The 18262-nt window shown below is 55.0% G+C and overlaps 1 protein-coding gene and 1 long non-coding RNA gene across 2 annotated transcripts; one reads left to right on the forward strand and one right to left on the reverse strand.

The window, feature by feature from the left end:
• The first annotated feature begins 383 nt into the window (after nt 1-383).
• On the forward strand, nt 384-13932 carry LOC100914227. The gene is made up of 12 exons (XM_031938649.1): nt 384-533; nt 1809-1874; nt 2703-2902; nt 6251-6370; nt 6420-6651; nt 8199-8541; nt 8637-8817; nt 9334-9468; nt 9801-10006; nt 10317-10375; nt 10460-10531; nt 13711-13932. Exons 3-12 carry the CDS (start codon nt 2844-2846, stop codon nt 13915-13917), a joined length of 1614 nt encoding a protein of 537 aa, XP_031794509.1. The 5' UTR covers nt 384-533; nt 1809-1874; nt 2703-2843; the 3' UTR covers nt 13918-13932.
• Nucleotides 3101-4764, reverse strand: LOC116419227. Its single transcript, XR_004229486.1, has 3 exons — nt 4616-4764; nt 3935-4316; nt 3101-3255 (listed from the first exon to the last, which is right to left on the reverse strand). It is a non-coding gene; the product is annotated as an uncharacterized LOC116419227 (long non-coding RNA).
• Nucleotides 13933-18262: the final 4330 nt, after the last annotated feature.

The raw sequence follows: 18262 nt of genomic DNA on the forward strand, positions 1-18262 counted from the left end.
AGATCGCCCTACTTGGATCTGCAGGAAGTCTCTCATTCTTCGTTAAGGGAGGCGGTGAGCCGGCCTCACAGCGAGCGGGTCTCAAGTAATCCCTGAGAATTCTGCCTGTGCATGGATTTATTTTAACATTGGTCCCCTAAAGTCGAACACGACTGACGCGACTTCACGTGACAAAATGAAAAATATTAATAAAATTTTAATTAAAAAAATCCTCCTTTCTCCATGTCTGAGATGGGCCAACTGAGGTTCAGGGACTCCTCCTGTGAACCCCAGGTAATTCCTGGCAGCAGTTCTGCCCGCGCCTGCGCACTAGACCTGTCTGGTGGGACCTCCAGGGGCGGGGCTGACCCAGAGGAAAGTTTCCCCGGAAGTAGTCCCGAGAAGACCGGAAAACTCCTGCGCCGCGTCTCCCGTTTCCAAGACGACGACCCGGCTTGGTGACTAGACTTAGTGCGGGCTTTAGCTCTCCAACGGTGCCGGGCGGGGCCCAGGGCAGGAGCCGAGCCCCGAAGGGACGGACGGCACAGCGGAAGGTGAGGGCGGCCCCGCTCTTCTCCCCGCCCTCCCCCTGCCCTTCCCCCCGCCGTCCCCGCCCCTCCCGCCTTCCCGGCTTTTGCCCCCTTCCCTCTCAGACCTGCTCCTTCCCCTTCCCCCGCCTGTCATCGGTGCCCCCCCACCCACCCACCTCCAGTCTTCTTCGGGGTTAGGGAGCTGAGGGCCTTGAATGCCAGATTAGTGGGGTGCTGGGGCAGTCCCAGCTCTTATCTCCGAACCCAGGTGTAGAGGGCAAGGCGGATTTAAGCACATTTATGAGGTGCCCGAGCCACCTGGCAGCCCGTGAGGGAGTTGCTGTGTTGCCCTCATTCACAGACTCAGAAAATGAGGCAGAGAAAGGGACTGGAGGCGGTGCCCCAGAGAGCGCCCCGGGTTGGGAGTCAGAGGGCCTGGGTTCAGTTGCCCCCCCCATGGTGGGGGTTCTATGCCAGGGCCACGGGTCAGTGCCTGGCAGGTGGTGGGTCCCGATGTGTGCCCGGGGGCGGGGCACTGATGGGATGCAGGCTGGCCCCAGGGACAGCCACTCCTAGCTTGGCTTCCTTGGGTACTTGGGGGTTGCTCCGCCCCATCCTCACCTCCAGGACCCAGGAGCCTCTCTGTGCGGGATCTGCAGGATGGGGTCAGGGGTCATGGCTATAACATGACTCTGGCCCAGGAGCTGGTGGTCACTCCTGTAGCTTGGCCCCCGGTAGCTTTGTCTGAGGCAGGCTCGGAGTCATTGTTCTCACTTCTGTGCCCTGTGCAGGCCCGGCTGGAAACCACAGACCCCCCCAGCCCGGCTCCTTGTGACACTAGAGATAATACGGACAAATCCTTTGTCAACTCAGAGCTCAGAGGGGAAACACTGGAAACAGTGAAGTTATAGGGGCAGTAATCCCGGCACACATCAATGGTGACCTAGGGTGGACTCACACATGGGACATACTCTCCCATGATGCCTTTCTCAGTGATCCCGTCATTGCCGCCTGACCGCGGGCCACTTCCTTCTCCTTCCCTGTGCCTCAGTTTCCTTCCATGATTACAAATTTGGCTTGACTACTTTTTTGGTGGAGGGGGAAGGAGGGATTTCATGAGTGCCAGGAGCAGGAGATCGGTCAGTGGGACAAAGGGGGTTGGGGGGAGTGGCTGGGACAGCCCGGTTACACAGGCAGTTCTGTCAGACCGAATTCTCTCCAATTTGTCCAGTTTGGGATTCTCGGCATTGCAAATAACTGACACTCTCCCCCGTTGCTTTTTCTGATTCCTTTTTTCAGGCGGAGACATTAGACGCGAGAACAAGGGGCAGACGGCAGGCATTTGTTCACAAAGCGACTTAAATGGTATGTCTGGGGCTCCTTAGAGTTCTGTCCTGTCATCCCAACAGCAGCCCCGTCCAGGGAGAATCTATGCCCGGGGGCCTGGGAAGGGGTCTGGCATGGGCAAGGTCTGGGACTGGGACTGGTCCTGGGGGAGGGGAGATACAAAATGTCACAAACCACCCGATGCTGCCCTCTGCAAGCTTACAGTGTAGGGAGGGAGAGGGCACACACACATGCAAACCGGTATGCTCACCCACGCTCACTGACTAGTCAGAGAAGTCACAGGCAGGATGGGATTAGGGAAGGAGCCTTTGGATAACAGGATCCGGGTGGGCAGAGGGATGGAGAGGGCCAGGGGAGCTGAAGGCCTTGCCCGGACCCACGGAGCACGGGGCAGAGCCGGGCCTCCTCTCCAAGGCTGGGCTTGTGTCCAGGACCTTTGCCCCTGCAAAGGAAGGGAGGTCTGAGGATGGGTTGGGTCACTGCTGGTGACCTGGAGGTTACAGTGCTCAGTGCTGGGAGGGGCTGGGAGCAGTAGAGAAAGTGGGAGGGGGTCAGAAGGGCTGTTCCAAAAGCTTTTGAGTGCCCAAGAGAGGGAGTTGGGTAGCAATCTGGGGAGGGGAGATCAGTGTGTGAATGAGGACAGACAGACCCGCAGACTGACCATATGGGGACACTGCCAAGAGCCGCCATGAAAATCAGAGAAAGCAGCCCGGCCCCGAGCTCCCGGGCATTCAGGATCCTCCGGGCCTTGGGCCAGTCTGGAGCCTCCTCCCTGTCCGATTGTAATTTCAGGAAGCTGGACCCTTTCTCAGCCCAGGCCTCAAGTTTCTTTCCCTCCAACCCCAGGGAGAACTCGCACTGAGAGAAGGTCCAGGATAGACTGGAAGGTTCCTCGCAGCCCCCTTGGCGGTAGCAGCCCACCAGGAGCCACGTGGGAATGAGTGGAAAAACGGGGGCCTCCAGAGGCCTCTTGCTGTGAAGCGAGAAATGATAAGTAGGAGCGAGTCAGACAAGGCTGGGCAGAACCAAGAGAACGAGACGCACAGGCAGGGCTCCCCCACCCCCAGAAAGCTCATCACGGGGCCTGGGGAGGGAGCCGCTGAGCAGCCAGGCAGGGTCTCGGCACACAGTAGGACTGCCTCGATCCAGAAGAGGTGTCAGAAAGGTTGAGGGCGGAGGAGCACGTGCACGCACACACACCACACACACACACACACACACACACACACACACACTTAGTCACAGTCAATCACATAGGACTCTGGGTGACCCCATTTGGGCTTTCTTGGCAAAAATACCGGAGCACTTTGTCTTTTCTTTGTCTGGCTCCTTTGCACTCGTCTGCATTTATCAGTTCTTAGCAAAGATCAGGCTTTGCCCTTGTCCTTCCCAGTCTCTTCTGGAATGAAAGCAGCAGGTCTCATTATATATACATACACATATATATGTATATATGTATGTATTTATATTTATATATATATATATGCACATACACACATAATATGGCTAGACATGACAAAGAAAATATATACTAAGTATACAAGATTTTTCCCTTTATCATGACTTTGGGGGGTTAGTTCAGATGTGCGTGTATGTATGCGTTTGGTCTAGGCTCCTCTTGCCGGTCTCCATCCTGTCCTCAAGGGGTCTTTGAGCTTCCAGGGCCAGGGAGGTCCCCCAAATAGTAACAGAGCCCACCTTTTGTCATTGGGTGCCGGGGGGTCATGGCGCTACTTCTCAAGCCTAAATTTGCACACCTCTTACCTGGCCCATTTATGTAGCGGACCACAGATAGTAGAGAACCCTGGGAGAGGTATAAGACCTTTCAGCCCAGAAGGAACCTGCTGACAGCATCTGGTTCGGCTCCCCATCTCCCCTAAGGGCTCTTGGCCTTCCTGAGAAGTCAGGGGGCAATGACAGTCTGTATTTGTCACTGAAGCAGAGTGATACCAAGTGGCAAAGAGACATCTACACATAATAGCAAGTTGTTTATGTGGTCCAGCATGCACAGTGTGCTATAATTATGTGAGGGCATTAGGGTATAGAAGGCTGAGAGAATTCAGAATAAATGGACTCACACTTTTGACCATCCACGTGAGTCCCGCCTCTTCACTCCTCTCCTAAGACCGAGGAGTTGGGCTGGTATCGAGATCCTATAGCGAGCTGGTTCAGACATTGCATAATTATCCCACGGAGTTGATATGAGGGTGATCTGAGATCATAGATCTGGAAATCTTTAGAAAAAGTTTTTAGGAATAACAAGGTATAAAAGCCAAGGGTAAAAAAGTTTATTCTTTCCTCTTACCTTCCATTTGCTTTTTTTCTGGAGTATAAGTTAAATATTCTCTTCATAGTTTGTTTTTGTGGTTTGGTTTTGTTTTTAAGCTTGGGCACAGTGATTTTTGTTTCAAAAGAAAATTCCAAAACAGACTCCACAGGGCATGAGTAGAGAACTGTGACCTTGGAGGGGGAGACGGAAGGTTTTAAAAACTGGAATTTGCCATAAAGGAAGCAATAAAACCCCATCCTGCTCAGCCGTGGCTGCACTGTCAGGCTGGTCATCAGAATGAGAACTAGCTTAAATTCATGTGAAGTGGAGGGAAATTGAGAGGCTCATCCACTTCTGTTTCCGTTTGTCATTTGTAAAAACAATGCTATCTTGCGGGCTCTTTCCGTCCATCAAAGCATTAACTTTGGCTCCTCCTGGGGATTCTTTTATTTTGAATAGTCGTCCTACCTATGTGTGGCCCAGTTCATACCTGAAACCTTGAATCCACCAGGGGGACACTGGGCAGCAGTTTGTCCCTGAGTCTTATGACCTTCAGACCCCGTCCCTTTCTTGATGGTCACTCATAGCCGGGTCACCAGATCAGGAGAGCTCCTGGCTTTGCTTGTGAGGAAACAGAGACGCAAGGAGTCAGTCAGTCAGTCAGTGAACATTTGCTAAGTGCCTCCTGCGTGCCAGGCACTGTGCCAAGAGGCAGGGTTACAAAGGGAGGCAAAAGACAGACCGGGCTCTCCCAGTCTGTCCGGGGAGAACTCGGGCAAATGAGCTGGAAACAGGAGAGTTAAGGGAGTCTTCTGGTAGGAGGGGGTTTGGATGGGACATTGAAGGAGCGCCAGAAGATGGACAGGAGGACAGCCAGTGAACGTGCCCAGAGGCTGGAGATGGGTGCTCCTGGGTGAGGGTAGCAAGCAGACCAGTACCCCTGAACCCCTGAGGCCATGGTAGGCATGAGGGTGCTGGAGAGAGGGAGGGGGCAGGGCTCCTGACACTAGGCAGAGGATTTTATGTTTGATTCTGGGGTTGATAGGGAGCCATTGGAGTTTGTTGAATTGAGGAGTGGGGTGATGTGAGCCTCAGTTTCGCCATCTGTAAAATGAGAGGGGATAAAGTGCTAGGCCTGGAGTATGGAAAACCTGAGTGCCAATCAAGTCTCAGACTGAAGGGGTGACCCTGGCCAAGCAGTTTCCAAATGGCAGATCACTCCGGGGTCTTTGCCAAGAAAACCCTAAATAGGGTCAGAAAGAGTTGGCTGCTACTGGCCCACAAGAAGAAGCCTTACTTTTCTGTGTCTTTGTGAAGTTGGGCAATCACCTACTGCCAATTTCTGCCATTGTTGCTCCCCCACTCTCCCACGAGCAATGATGGGATGTGGTGGGGCACTCCTTCCCTCAATCCCGCCTCACCCAAGTGCTCCTGTTGGGCTCTAGACTCACCCCATGTCCTCCTGTGGGCTCTGGACTCCCTTGGGTGTTCCTGCTGTGTTCCAGACTCACCCGGGGTGCTCCTGTGGGCTCCAGACTTGCCCCAGGTGCTCCTGCTGGGTTCTGGACTTCCTTGGGTGCATTTGCGAGCTCCAGACTCACCTCGGGTGCTCTTGTCAGGCTCTGGACGGCTGCCTTTTTAGACGGGCGCTCAAGAAGCAGATGAGGGTGAAGGGCCATTTTCCAGGAATCTTATCTTTGTTAAGACCACAAGCCAACAAGCGCTCCCCCAAAGGTCGTCTTGTCCGACCCCTGCATTTTGCAGGTGGCTAAGCTGAGTACCCAGACAGTGGGGTGACTTGCCTGATGGTTATTAATGGACAGGATTGGAGGGTTACTCACAGCTCGTATTTAGGGAGCACGGCGAGCTTTACGCTGCCCGTGGCCCATGACGACTCTGAGAGGGAGACCACCCAAGAATTATCCCCATTTGGTGCAAGAGGAAACAGTCCCCAAGCGGGGATCCCACAGCTAATGTTGGAGAAGGGGCTTGAAGCGGTCTCCCGAGTCCAGGTGGGCGTCCTCCCCCTGCCTGGCTGCCTCCCCCCACAGGGGATCCAATGGGTGGGGGAGAGGGGAGAGCGGGAGCCAGGAGGCTGCCCTGATCGTGCTCTCTCTCTTTCTAGGATGATGGCGAGCAAAGTGAAATGGGTGACAGACATTGAGAAGTCGGTGCTCATCAATAACTTTGAGAAGAGGGGCTGGGTGCAAGTGACGGAGAACGAAGACTGGAACTTTTACTGGTGAGCTGGAACTCCTCCCCACCTTTCTGTCTGGGGCTTCCCCTCCCTGCAGGAGTTTCCAGGCCATGTCGCCCACATCATCCCAGGGATTATCCAAGGTTGTCCCGGGGGGAACCGAGCTAGAAAATGCTGGCATCAGGAGGCCCCCAGAGTGCCTGGAAGTGGGGGCGATGGAGGCCTGGGGAGCGCGGCCCCACAATTCTCCCGGTCCCTGGGTGCGGGCCAACTGCTGGCAGCTTGTGGAGTCCCCGGGCTGGGGGTTGGCAGATGGACAAGGTCCCCGGGTTGAGTCCAGCCCCCTCAGTCTGCCCTCTTAGGGTCCCGGGAGTCTGGGGTAAAATCCAGGAGACCCGGGGTAAAGCCCCTCCAGGAAGGTGACCCAGGGCCCCTGGGCTGTGATGCTTCAGGATGAGCTTATCCGAACGGTTTTTTGGTGCACCGTCGATGATGATAGTAAATTAAATTATGAGTGAAGGAAGGATTAATGGGAAGAAATTAAATTTAAGGAAGAGTTGAGAAAGAAGGGAGTTTTAGGAGAAGGAAGAAGGAAAAATTTATTTGGTTAGAGTTAGGTGTTTCTTTTTGTATTGTTTCAGGGTAAATTATTAGGTAGAAGGTAGGGAGAGATGGCTTAGAGAAGTTGAGTCCTGTCCCCGTGGGCCTGGCCTGAGTGAGTATTAATGGGCCCAAGGATCCCAAAGGTAGGGGGAGGGAAGAGAAAGGGCTTGAGGGAGGGAGTTGAGAAAGGGAATTAGTGGGGAGGGGCCTGAAAAAAGGATGAAATGGATGGGGAAAAGAGAATGTGACCCAAGAAAGGTTTTAGAAAGGGAAGGGAAAGTGAGGGGTTAGAAAGAAAATGTGACCGAGAGACTTGAAAGGGAAGGGGGAGGGATAAAAGGGATGTTAGGTTAGGGAGGGGAGGAAAGGAATATAGACTTGGGAAAGGTTTTAGAGAGGGGATTTTGATTAGAAGGGTTGAAAGGAAATGTGGGTGGGAGGGAGGGTTAGAAATAGGGAAACAGAGTGGGAGGGATAGGAAAAAGGAAGTAGATTGGGAAAGGGTTGAAAGGGGAATTTTGGGTTTGGGAGATTTTAGAATAGGTGGGAGGGGGGTTTAGAAATAGGGAGTGAGTGGGAGAGATTAGAATGGAATGTGACTTGGAAAGGGTTTAGAAAGGAATGTTAGGGTTGGGGGGGTGAAAGGGAATGTGGGTTGAGGGGGAAAAGGGGATGTCAGAGGAGAGGGACCTTAGAAAGGGAAGGAGATTGGGAAAAGTTAGAAAGGAGGGAGGGGAGGGGGATAGAAAGGGATGTAGATGAAGGGGAAGAAAGGGGAAACAGAATGGGGCTTTGAAAGGAATGTCAGATTTGGGAAAAGCCTTGAAAGGGGATTGGGGGTTGGGAGGGGTTTGGAACAAGGGATGGAGATGGGGGGTTAAAGGGAATGGTGGGTTGGGGGGAGCTTGAACTGGGGATGCGAGCTGGGAAAGCCTTAGAAAGGGAATGCGACCCTGGAAAGGCCTTGGAAAGGGATGTCAGGGTTGGGAGGGGCGGGGGGGGATAGAGTTGGAAAGGGACCCTTAAAAAAGTCAGCCTGGGAAAGGCCTTGGAACAGGGGATGTCAGGGTTGGGAGGGGCCTTAGAACAGGGGATGGCGGAGCTGGGAGGAGCCTTAGAACAGGGGATGTCAGAGCTGGGAGGGGGCTCAGAGCAGGAGACTGCAGGGCTGGGAAGCACCACAGGGAATTAGTCTAAGCCCTTCATCTTGTTGATGTGGAAGCCCAATCCTTGGGAGGGGAACTCCCCTGAGCGAGGTCGCAGGATCAGTTAGTGGCCCCCCTGGCTTCCCAGTTCTTGTCTTGTATTCCCCCTCACCTGCCCCGTTTCCCCCTCCCTGGCCCTCTTGTCCCTCCTGGACTGCTACCATCATCCCCTCTCTAGGTCCTTGGATTCTCTCCCAGATAGCACAGCGCCTTTAGGAGCCATGTTCTCCCCCCCGCCCCCCAGCATATCAGTCCCTGGTGGTCGTCGAGCCTCCCCGGGCTGTTGCCTCCCAGAGCTAGGACCAGGAGCTGCCCCCAGCTCAGGCTGCCCTCCCACCCCGCCCCCTTCTCCCTCCACCTGGAGCCCAGAGCCTGTACCTGGGGAGCCATCGAGCTCTCCGCAGGAGGCTAGTGAGTCAGTGGGCAGCGGGGGCCGAGGCGGGACATCCCGGGGGGCTTCGGCTTCGGGCCCCCTCCCAGCCACGCCCCCCTCTGTGGCCCTACAGACTTCGTGCCCGTCACCTTCATGCTGCCCGCGGACTATAACCTGTTTGTGGAGGAGTTCCGCAAAAGCCCCTCGAGCACGTGGATCATGAAGCCTTGTGGGAAGGCCCAGGGAAAGGGCATCTTCCTCATCAATAAACTCTCACAGATCAAGAAGTGGTCGCGGGACAGCAAAACATCCTCGTAAGTGGGAGGGACGCCCACCCCGCGCTGCCTCCGGCCTCCTCTGCCACCTGTAGTGGGGGGCTTAGCTGCCTGGAGAGCCCCTGAGAGGGGAGCAGAGTCCAGGCCTGCCACCCTCCCTGGCCAGGGGCCTCGGGCCTCCGCGGCTCTCTCGGGAGTAGTCGGGGGCCTGTCCCCTCCGAGCTGTCCAAGGTCAAATGGACCATTGTGGCCCTGGGCCCCCGCAGGCTCCCCTGGGCCTTGGAGGAGGGAAGCACCGAGGCAGGAGGCACAGACCTGGGACCCCTGCCCAGGGTGAGCTCCCTCCACTGAGGGGAGCATGTTAGGGAGGGCCCCCAGGGGCTGGCTTGAATTCAGGGCTGGCTCCCCCATGTCCTGCTGCCTCAGGACCCGCCCCCCCCCCAGGGACCCCAAGGCCCATGGCCTGGGAAGTCGGGACCTGAGACAGAGCTGGCTCTGGGGGAGCGGCCCAGCCCTGTCCCGGGCCTCCTGGGCTCACCCTGCCGCCTCGTCCAGGTTTGTGTCCCAGTCGTCCAAGGAGGCGTACGTCATCTCTCTGTACATCAGCAACCCGCTGCTCATCGGGGGGAGGAAGTTTGACCTGCGCTTGTACGTGCTCGTGTCGACGTACCGGCCCCTCCGCTGCTACGTGTAAGAGCCCGGCGGCCCCTCTCCCCCTCTGCCCATAGTCTCTGTCACTGTCTCTGACGTGTGTGTGTGTGTGTGTGTGTGTGTGTGTGTCTGTTTGTCTGTCTGTCTCTCCCTCTCCCTCCCTCCCTCTGTTTCTTTCTCTCTCTCTCTCTTTCTCTTTCTCTCTCTCTCTCTCTCTCTCTCTCTCTCTCTCTCTCTCTCTCCTCTCGCTTGTTAGTGCCTGGGGTCTAGAGCTCACCCAGCCCGGGTCCTTGGTGTTAGGGGCGCAGAGGGGGCTCTGTCCTGGGGGCAGCTCCCTGGGGTTTGTGGGATGACTCCAGCCACCTTTGCAGCTACAAGCTGGGCTTCTGTCGCTTCTGCACCGTGAAGTACACCCCGAGCACCAGCGAGCTGGACAATATGTTTGTGCACCTGACCAACGTCGCCATCCAGAAACACGGGGTGAGTCCCGGAGGCCCCGACCTGCCTCCCCCCGCCCAGGCTTCCCACCTCCTCTGCCCTTTGGCTCCTCCTGCGGCCTCTTGGCCCAGAAGAGACCGTCCCTAGGGAGGCGCCTTTGTCAGGGCCGGGGAGGGCCGGTGTCCCGAGCACCGCGGTGTGCTGGGCAGCCCTGGCACGTCGCACTTAATGTCGTTGAGTCCCTTATGTCGAGGACCGTGTAATCTCAGCAGGGCTCCCGCAGGTCCTCTGGTCCAACCTCCCAGGAATCATAACGCCTCTTATTGGGCATCAGCCAGTGTCTTATGGGATATTGGGAGCACATGGCCGGAATACCTCCACTGACAGGGAACTCACTACTTTTCCCTCTGGGTAACTTCCTCTGCTTTTGGATGGCTCCCTTCCTGTAGGAAGATTTCGTGACATCAAGCTTGTTGGCTTGGCCCATACCCCTGGATCTGTTTCCTTTGTCTGGATTGCCTGAGACGGGCTGGGGGAGCCTTTTTCAGCCAAGGGCCCTTTGGATGTTCAGGACCCCATCCACGGGCCATAGGCAGCTATCACCTTGCCCCGGGAGGTTGTGGGAGCAGCTTTAGCTCATCCTTGCCTGCATCGCCTTCGCCGTGTAAGGCCACTCCCGGACGTTCCTCACCCCTGGCCTAAGCCATGTGGTCCCTCCGCCATCCCATCACCTGCCCTTTCTTCTCCAGAGCGGAAGTGCCCCGTTCCTTCCCTCAGGCAGGTTGAAGGGCTCAGACCGCCCTGCTTGGCTGTTTCCCTGCTCACTCTCTCCAAACGTTCTCCAAGAAATCTCTGAGCGGGCCAGAGGGAGCCCCTTCATTTCTGGTCTTGGGGAGATGTTCCTAGCCATGGAAACCTAAATCTGCCCCTTGTAACTGAGATCAGAGGATTTAGAGCTGCTGGGAGCTTCAGCTTCCCCCCGAGGAGGAAAGGAAGACTTGCAGAGATTTCTGTTTGTCAATCAAGAAGCATTTATTAAATACTTGCTGCATGCCAGGCACTGTGCCCAGTGCTGGAGATAGAAGAAGGGGAAAATCAACACAGGTCCCACTTCCAGGAAGTCCAGGGTCTCCAGAACTTAAAGCTGCAGGGACCCTGGGCCTCAAATCATACCTAAGGCCCAGCTTCGAGTCCAAGCCCTCCAGTTGGGCACCCTAAGGCAGCAGTAGGCAGCCTCTCCCTTGGCCCTTAGCCGGCAGAGGGGGCCCGGAGGGTTTGGAGAGGGCCTCAAATGAGTTTCGGCTGTTACCATGAAAGAAGAAGCTGAGACCCAGACAGAGACTTGTCCAAGGTGACACAGTCAGCGGCAGATCTGGGCTGGCATTACTGCCTGGTCAGAGGGCCCCCACATGGACATGTTTACTTTGTTTTTTTTTAATAGCTTTTTATTTACAAGTTATATGCATGGGTAATTTTTCAACATTGATGGCTGCAAAACCTTCTGTTTCAACTTTCCCCCTCCTTCGCTCCAACTCCTCCCCTAGATGGCAGGTTGACCAATACATGTTAAATATGTTAGAACATAGAACATGTTTACTTTGGACTGCGCAAGTTTTCTGTTGTGTAAAGTTGTGTGAGGGGAGACAGACAAACAGATAGAGAGGAAGAAGGAGAAGGAGAAAGTGAGCAAGAGAGAGAGACAGAGAAAGATTGAAGGAGGAGGGAGAGGGAGAGAAGTAGAGAGAAAAAGAAAAAGACAGGAGAAAGTGAGTAAGAAGAAAAAGACAGACAGACAAAGACAGGGAGAAAAAGAGAAGAGAGGGAGGGGTGGAGAGAAAGAGTAAGAGTGAGAGAGAAAAGGAAGAGAGAGAGAAGAAGGGTAGGGCTAATAGGGGAGACATAAGAAAAGATGTTATTTTCAGAATTTTTATTTTCCTGATTTCAAGTTCACTTTTTTTCTGTGAAAGGTGAAAAAAGGGTTAAAATATGAAGAAAACGCTTCCTGTTTCTCTTAGAGGGTTTGTTTTTCTGGTTTTCTTTTTTTTTTTTTAAAATTTTAAAAAATGGGTTTTTGTTTTGTTGTGAAAATTTAATTTTCAGGGAGCCGCTTTTTCTGCCGGGTTTGTAGGATATGTTTCCTACAGACTAGTGACCAAAAGGATGTTTTTGTTTTCTACACCACAATGTTAAGGATGATTCAAACCTATCACGGGGTGTGGAGGTGAAAATTTTTGTTATATTCGGAGAGACATGGAAGGAGGTCAGGAAGTTGTTTGATGAAATTGGATAATCGTGGGACCTGAAAGCGGGTTGTAGAAAAGGTGGTGGGGAGGGAGGAGAAGAGACAGAGAAAGAGAGAGAACAGGAAAAGAAAGAGAGGGAGAGACAGAGAAAAGAGAGGGGAGAAAAAGAGACAGAGACAGAGAGAGACAGAGAGAGAAAAAGAGAGAGACACAGAGAGAGAGAGAGACAGAGAGAGAGAGAGAGAGAGAGAGACGAGAGAGACAGAGACACAGAGAGAGAGAGAGGAGAGAGAGACAGAGAGAGAGAGAGGACAGAGAGACAGAGAGAGAAACAGAGAGACATACAGACAGACAGAAAGAGACAGAGAGGGAGAGAGAAAGAGAGAGACAGAGAGAGCAAGAGAGGAGAGTGAGACAGAGACAGAAAAAGAGACAGAGAGAATGTATGTGAGAAACCTGGGTCATGGGTGTCCGTTTTTAGCTGTTAGGGAAGTGAAGGGGGAAAGAAGGTTTGAGAGGAAGTGCTGGGAAGCGTTGCTGATTCCCTTCCACTCCAGCATCTGGTGGAAGGCTTCCCTCCAAATGGCTGCGGAGGACAGAGGCGCTCTGGAGAGGAGGGGGCCACCTCGCAAACAATGGGATGTGCTGCCAGGTCGCCTCCATCCCAGAAGCGTGATGTCATTCCCAGCTGAGAACCCTGGGAAAATCTCCCAAGCCATCATTTAATGTCAGCAGTGAGAAAGACTGAGGTTCAGAAAACACAAGGGAACTCGGGACCACTCACTGGCAACATTGGGCTGAAACCCAGGGGCCCTGACTCCCAGGCCTTGTCCCCACATTGTATGAATTCTCCTAGGCTAGCCCTCTCCTCCCCCAACATCCCCTTTGGCCGTCCCATTACCAGCCTCGGACTTCTGCAGTGACCGAGATTACTAGGAACGCAGATCCCTGGGCTTGGGGAGGGGTTCACCTTGCTCTCTGGAGGCGGGGGGCTGTGAGAGAGCCTTCTGTACCTCCTGCCGAGGTTCTGGGAGGCTGGGCTGTGGCTAGTGGCAGAAACGGAGAAGGGGCTGAAATGAAGCCCACAGTTCCTTATTGGACACATTGACGATAGGGAAATAGAAGAGATGGTCGGGCGGCTCACCTGGTTAAAAGCTCCTGGATAACTGTTGACTGATAACGGCGGAATGAGACAGAATGAGACTGTCCTGATTGCTGCTCACCACCCTGCAGCCTGGCAAGGACAGAAGAAGGGGCGAGCCGTCTCTGCTGGGGGCCCAAGAGAAAACGGACACGTTAATGCCCTCATAATGATGTTGGCACCATGTGAAATAGCTCTGAGGTGCTGGACTGGCCCAGCCTCCTGCCACCAGGTCTGTCCTCCAAGGAAGTCCAAGGCAAAGAGAAGGCCCGGCAACTTTCAAAGTGGCCACGGCAACAGTGTTTGACATTGATGGGGAAAGCCGCCCTGAGTAGGTCCCATGTGTGTGATGTTGTTCAGGTCTGATACCCGGGATGGGGCCTGTGACAGGAAACAAAAGGACTGACTCTCTGTCTCTCTTCCCCCTCCCTCTTTTTTTCTTCCTCTCCCTCTTTTCAGCCTGTGATGAACAATGACAAGCACTGCTTTGAATGTTATGGCTACGACATCATCATTGATGACAAGCTGAAACCCTGGCTGATCGAGGTAACTGGCTGCTGGCTTCCCCCTCCTGCTGCTTTTCAGAGAGCTCCCACTATGGGCACAGGGTGGGTAAGGTGGGCACAGGAGCGGGCACGGAGGGCTCCACAGCATCCTTCTGTATAAAGAGATAGCTGTGGAGAGAGCTGGGCCTGACCTGGGGGGAGCCTGCTCTTTCTCGGGCTGGGACAGAAACAAGGGCCAAAGTGAGTTTTTTAAAATGTCAAAAACGGGCCACATAGACAGCCTGTTGTGGCTCAGAGAGCACCAGGATTGGGAAGAGAAGGGACCTGGGTTCAAATGTCTCCAACACCAAATAGCTGTGACTGTGGGTAAATCCCTTCAGTCCTTTGAACTTTGGGTGCCCCAACACACACAAAACAGAAATAATCCCTAAAGCTTTTGTCTCATGGCATGTGGAGATGACTCAAGTCAGCAAGTATTAATGCACCTACTATGTGCAGACATGTGCTCAGGGCTGGAAAGGGAAAGAGAGAGGAAAAATGGCCTCCAGATTCAAGGATCTTCCATTCTAACGGGAAAGGGGGGCTCACACACAGAGACAGCATCATTGTGCCTCTGTAAGTGACTGTGTAGACAGAGGGGTGAGGATCAAATGAGATTACTCAGTGATTCTTTTTGGACATTCTGGTGCCTGCTGGGGATCAGCTTCTGCTGTTTCTCTCGAGGAAACTGGAGAATAACAGCTTTGCTGGGTCTTCAGACACAGGACAAGCCCAGTTCTTGCAGTAGAGGTAACATGGAGATGAGCGATGATCATAGGCCAGGTGGGCAGCGGCCCCTAGTCTGGACCTGACCAGCCCTGATAACTTAGTTTTGTCCTTAACTACTAATGTCGACAGGGACAGCTATGCCACTGCATATACCGGTGAACCAAAAAGAGGATTATCTTCATCACTGAGAATTTGTTAGGTAGTTTATAGTTCAAATTTGCCTAAGTAAATTGAACAAGGTGGTGACACAACTGTCCCACATGCTTGTCTCCCTTCTGTGCTCTTTGGAGCTTCCTGTTTCTCTCTGACTCTCTTCCCAGCAGTCCCTGACTTTGATCTTCACCAGGCCCATGGTTCTGGTGGGAATCAAGGGACAGCAGGAACTCTTAGTCTGTGGGACACTGTGCATGCAGGAGGCGCCTAATCCATGCTTCTGGTCTCCAGTCCCGGCTCTGAGATGGTTTGGAACGGCTTGTCAGGAAGGGATCGGGCTTGGCTCCATATTTTGGGGCTCAGAGTCTCCCTTGGGCACATGTATGGTGGTGCAGACGGAGGGTGGAGGGTCCTGCAGGGCCTGGGCCACATCCCCCTCCGCCACCGCCTCCTCCCGAGATCTCTTTGTGTCCAGTCCGAGTCACCTTGTGTTGTCTCTCTAGGTTAACAGCGTCCCATCTCTTACCTCATACGATGACCGAGATCCTCCAAGTACAACCTGATCATGACACCCTCAACATCGTGGTGCCCAACGGGGAGATCCCCGACTGCAAATTAGAACAAGTCCCATGAGGGGTGCTGGGCAATTCTGAAATTCTGTAAGTGGGAAGGGGGCAGAGGGGTGTGGGGGGGGCAGGAGATCGAAGAGGGGGGCAGAGGGGGAAGGGGCCAGAAGGAGGAGAATGGAGGGAAGCCACAGACAGTGGCCCAGGCAGGACTGGCCCTTCTCCAGCTCTGGTTCTGTCCTGCTGCCCGCCTCTGCTGCCTACCTCCTTCCCAGTCCCTGCCCCACCCCTGGTGCCCCGCCCCCTGCTGCCGCCCCCTCTGCCGGCGGCCCGGAGGGAGTCTTGGGTACCAGCACACAAAGCCCTCCTCTCCCTGCCCTGAAGCCTGGCTTGGGCTTCATCCTCCAGGGGGGCAGGCAGGTTCAGACCAAGGGCCCCTTCTTGGAGGCTGCTGAACAGGGCAGGATGTGTCACGCCCCTCCAGGGACAGGCAGGGGACGAGGCGCAGCCTCCATTGAGCTCCCCAGCTGAGGCAGCGAGCTGCGGCCCCAGGGCGCCCAGGCGGAGATGGGCACAGGGCCCCGGGGGCCTTCACCCACCTTGGTGCCGGAATAAATGCTCAGGCCGCGGCACTCCCGCTTTAGGGGGTGCAGGGTCCCACTAGGCTCCCTGTTCGTCCGCGAGGGAACAGCAGCCCCAGACCTGCCGTCCCACCCCACCCCCTCCGTTCGTGAGCAGGGACGCCCTCTGGGGGCGAGGGGAGGCCCCGGCGCCTCGAAGCCGCCTCCATGAACCGCCGCTCCTCGTCCCCAGGTGCGATGAAGGTTAGCCCAGACCGAGGGGGCCGGGCAGGACCTCAGGGAACGGGTCCCGGGCCGTCCATCGGGCTGAAGGCAATCCGCACCAGAGAGGGCAGGCAGACCGCCTGACCCGTGGGGAGTAGCCGTGCGGCGGGAGCAGGAGCTCGGCGGGGTCCGAGCGCGGCAGCCCGAGGGTCGGGGGGGCCCGGGCTCCTCCCGGGGCGCGCTCGGGCCGCCCGCCTTCTCTGCCCGCCCCCTCCCTCGCCCCCCTTCTCCCCTCCTTCCCTCCTCCCTCCTTCCCCTTCCCTCCCTTCGGTGACAAGTTACCTGGGAGCAGTCGTCCCCTGGGAAGAGCCAGACGAGGACCCTTCCCATTCCGTCGCCGCTGGACGGTGGATTTCCAACCCGAGCCGTCATCCTTTGCATGTCAGGGAACCGAATAAACGCCATTGCGGTTTTGTAAAGCTGAGATTCATTTAACGGTTTTAGTTCCGTGGAGGGAAATCTCTCGGGTCCGAGGGGCTCACTTGGAGCTTCCTTTTCCCGCCGGTGCCCAGAGACCCAAGGCATCCCACAAGAAATTCCCTAGAAGTTCCTTAGAACCCCAGGAGGAGCCTCCGAGGACCCCGCCCCAACCAGGAGGTGCCGCGTCCTCCCCAGACACCCCTAACACCGTCCCGCCATTGGCGGGAGAACGCTCCCTGTGGTGCGCGAGGCTCAGCACCCCCCAAGCCTCCACACCAGAAGCCTCGCTGCCAGAGCCCTTCTCCCGAAGCTGGAAGGGCCCTCGGCCCCCTCCTGAGCTGGAAGCCCCCGGGACGCCTCCAGCCAGTGGGGCCGGGGGTCTCGGCCTGTGACCTCCCAGCCCGGGGAACTGTGATTGTGCCTTTGTTAGTGTGGCCTTTGTGTCCCCTGTCACCTGTGCCGGGAGCGGCTTGATTCCATTCTGATGGGGGTCAGCTTGGAGGAGAGAGGGGCTCCAGGAGGTGTCCCTGGGGACTGGGAGCAGCATTCAGGGCCCTGGCTCAGAGGAAGCTCGGCCGCCAGCAGGGGGCTTGGGAAACAGCTCCTGGAACAGCTGAGCTGGGGTGGGGGAGGAGGTTGGGGAAGGAGCCAGAGTTCTGAGGGGTTGGAGTGGTCCCAGAGGATTTAGGGTGTTTGGGGTCCACACACAGCTTTTATATTGGCACGTGCATTTTTGCCTCATCAAACTCGCCCTTTAAAAACTTCATATTGACCTTATTTTCTTTAATTTCATTAATCTGTATGTCTGTTTTTCTCTTGCAGTGTTTTTGTCTCGTCTCTCTGTTTCTCTCTTGTCTTTGTCTCTTTGCTTTGTCTCTATCTCTCTGACTCTGTCTCTTTTGTTTCTGTTTCTCTCTCATCTCTTTGTCTCCCTCCTCTCTCTGTCTCTGTTTCTCTGTCTCTTATCTCTCTTTTGCTCTGTCTCCCCCCCCCCCCCCCCCACGCTCTCCTTTCCCTTCCTCCCCCCTACCATGTAATGTTTGTTGTTTGAAGACCTGGATTTGAATCTTGTCTCTGCCCGGGTGATCTTAGCAAGGTGCTTGTCTCTGAGTCCGTCACTCTGCCGCCCGTGTAAGGGCTCCTGTCCTGCCAGAGTCTGAGCCCTGAAAAGGGTCTAGTCGTCCACATGTTCCCTGATAACTGATTAGTTAATAATTAATATCTCTACTTCTCTCTCTATTCTTCTCTGTCTATGGCAAAGCTGCCATTTATATTTTCTCTCCTCTGGGATTGCCCTGCGCCCAGCTCACTCAGCACTGCGTGGGTGGGTCCGCAGAAGGGAGACACCTGGGAGTCAGTGCTGCTTCCTAAGGAAAGATCCGGCCCTCGAGCCAGATGCAGCAGCTGAGGACAATTATTCCCCTCCCCAGGGCTGAAGTTTGTTAAAGGCCACAAAACAAAGTTTTGTTTTTATTAAATTCTCTCCCTCCACTTTGGGCATGGAAGCTGGCCCCATTTAAAACTTTTGGGATTGCCCTAACTCACCAAGCCACGCCTTGGGCCCAAAGGGGCTGGGTCTTCTGCCTTCCTGGGGTCCCCAGCTCCGGCCAATTCTCAGGGAAATTATCCCCCTCCCCCAGGGCTGGAAGTTTATTTAAAGGCCCAAAACGTTTGACATACACCTCCCCAATAGAAGGAAGTGAATGGTTATTTAAAACTTTAATGCCCTTTTACATGAAGCAAGTTGCCAGGA

This window comes from Sarcophilus harrisii, chromosome 5 (genome assembly GCF_902635505.1).
Source record: "Sarcophilus harrisii chromosome 5, mSarHar1.11, whole genome shotgun sequence".
In the NCBI taxonomy this organism is placed as follows: domain Eukaryota; kingdom Metazoa; phylum Chordata; class Mammalia; order Dasyuromorphia; family Dasyuridae; genus Sarcophilus; species Sarcophilus harrisii.

Bases quoted from the DNA above. Each gene is read 5' to 3' on its own strand.
- LOC100914227 (XM_031938649.1), top strand. From the start codon at position 2,844: ATGATAAGTAGGAGCGAGTCAGACAAGGCTGGGCAGAACCAAGAGAAC. The intron at 2,903-6,250 runs GCAGGGCTCCCC...CTCTCTTTCTAG, and splicing joins CAAGAGAACGAGACGCACAG to GATGATGGCGAGCAAAGTGA. The intron at 10,007-10,316 runs GTCCCTAGGGAG...CCCTTCCTGTAG, and splicing joins CTCTTGGCCCAGAAGAGACC to GAAGATTTCGTGACATCAAG.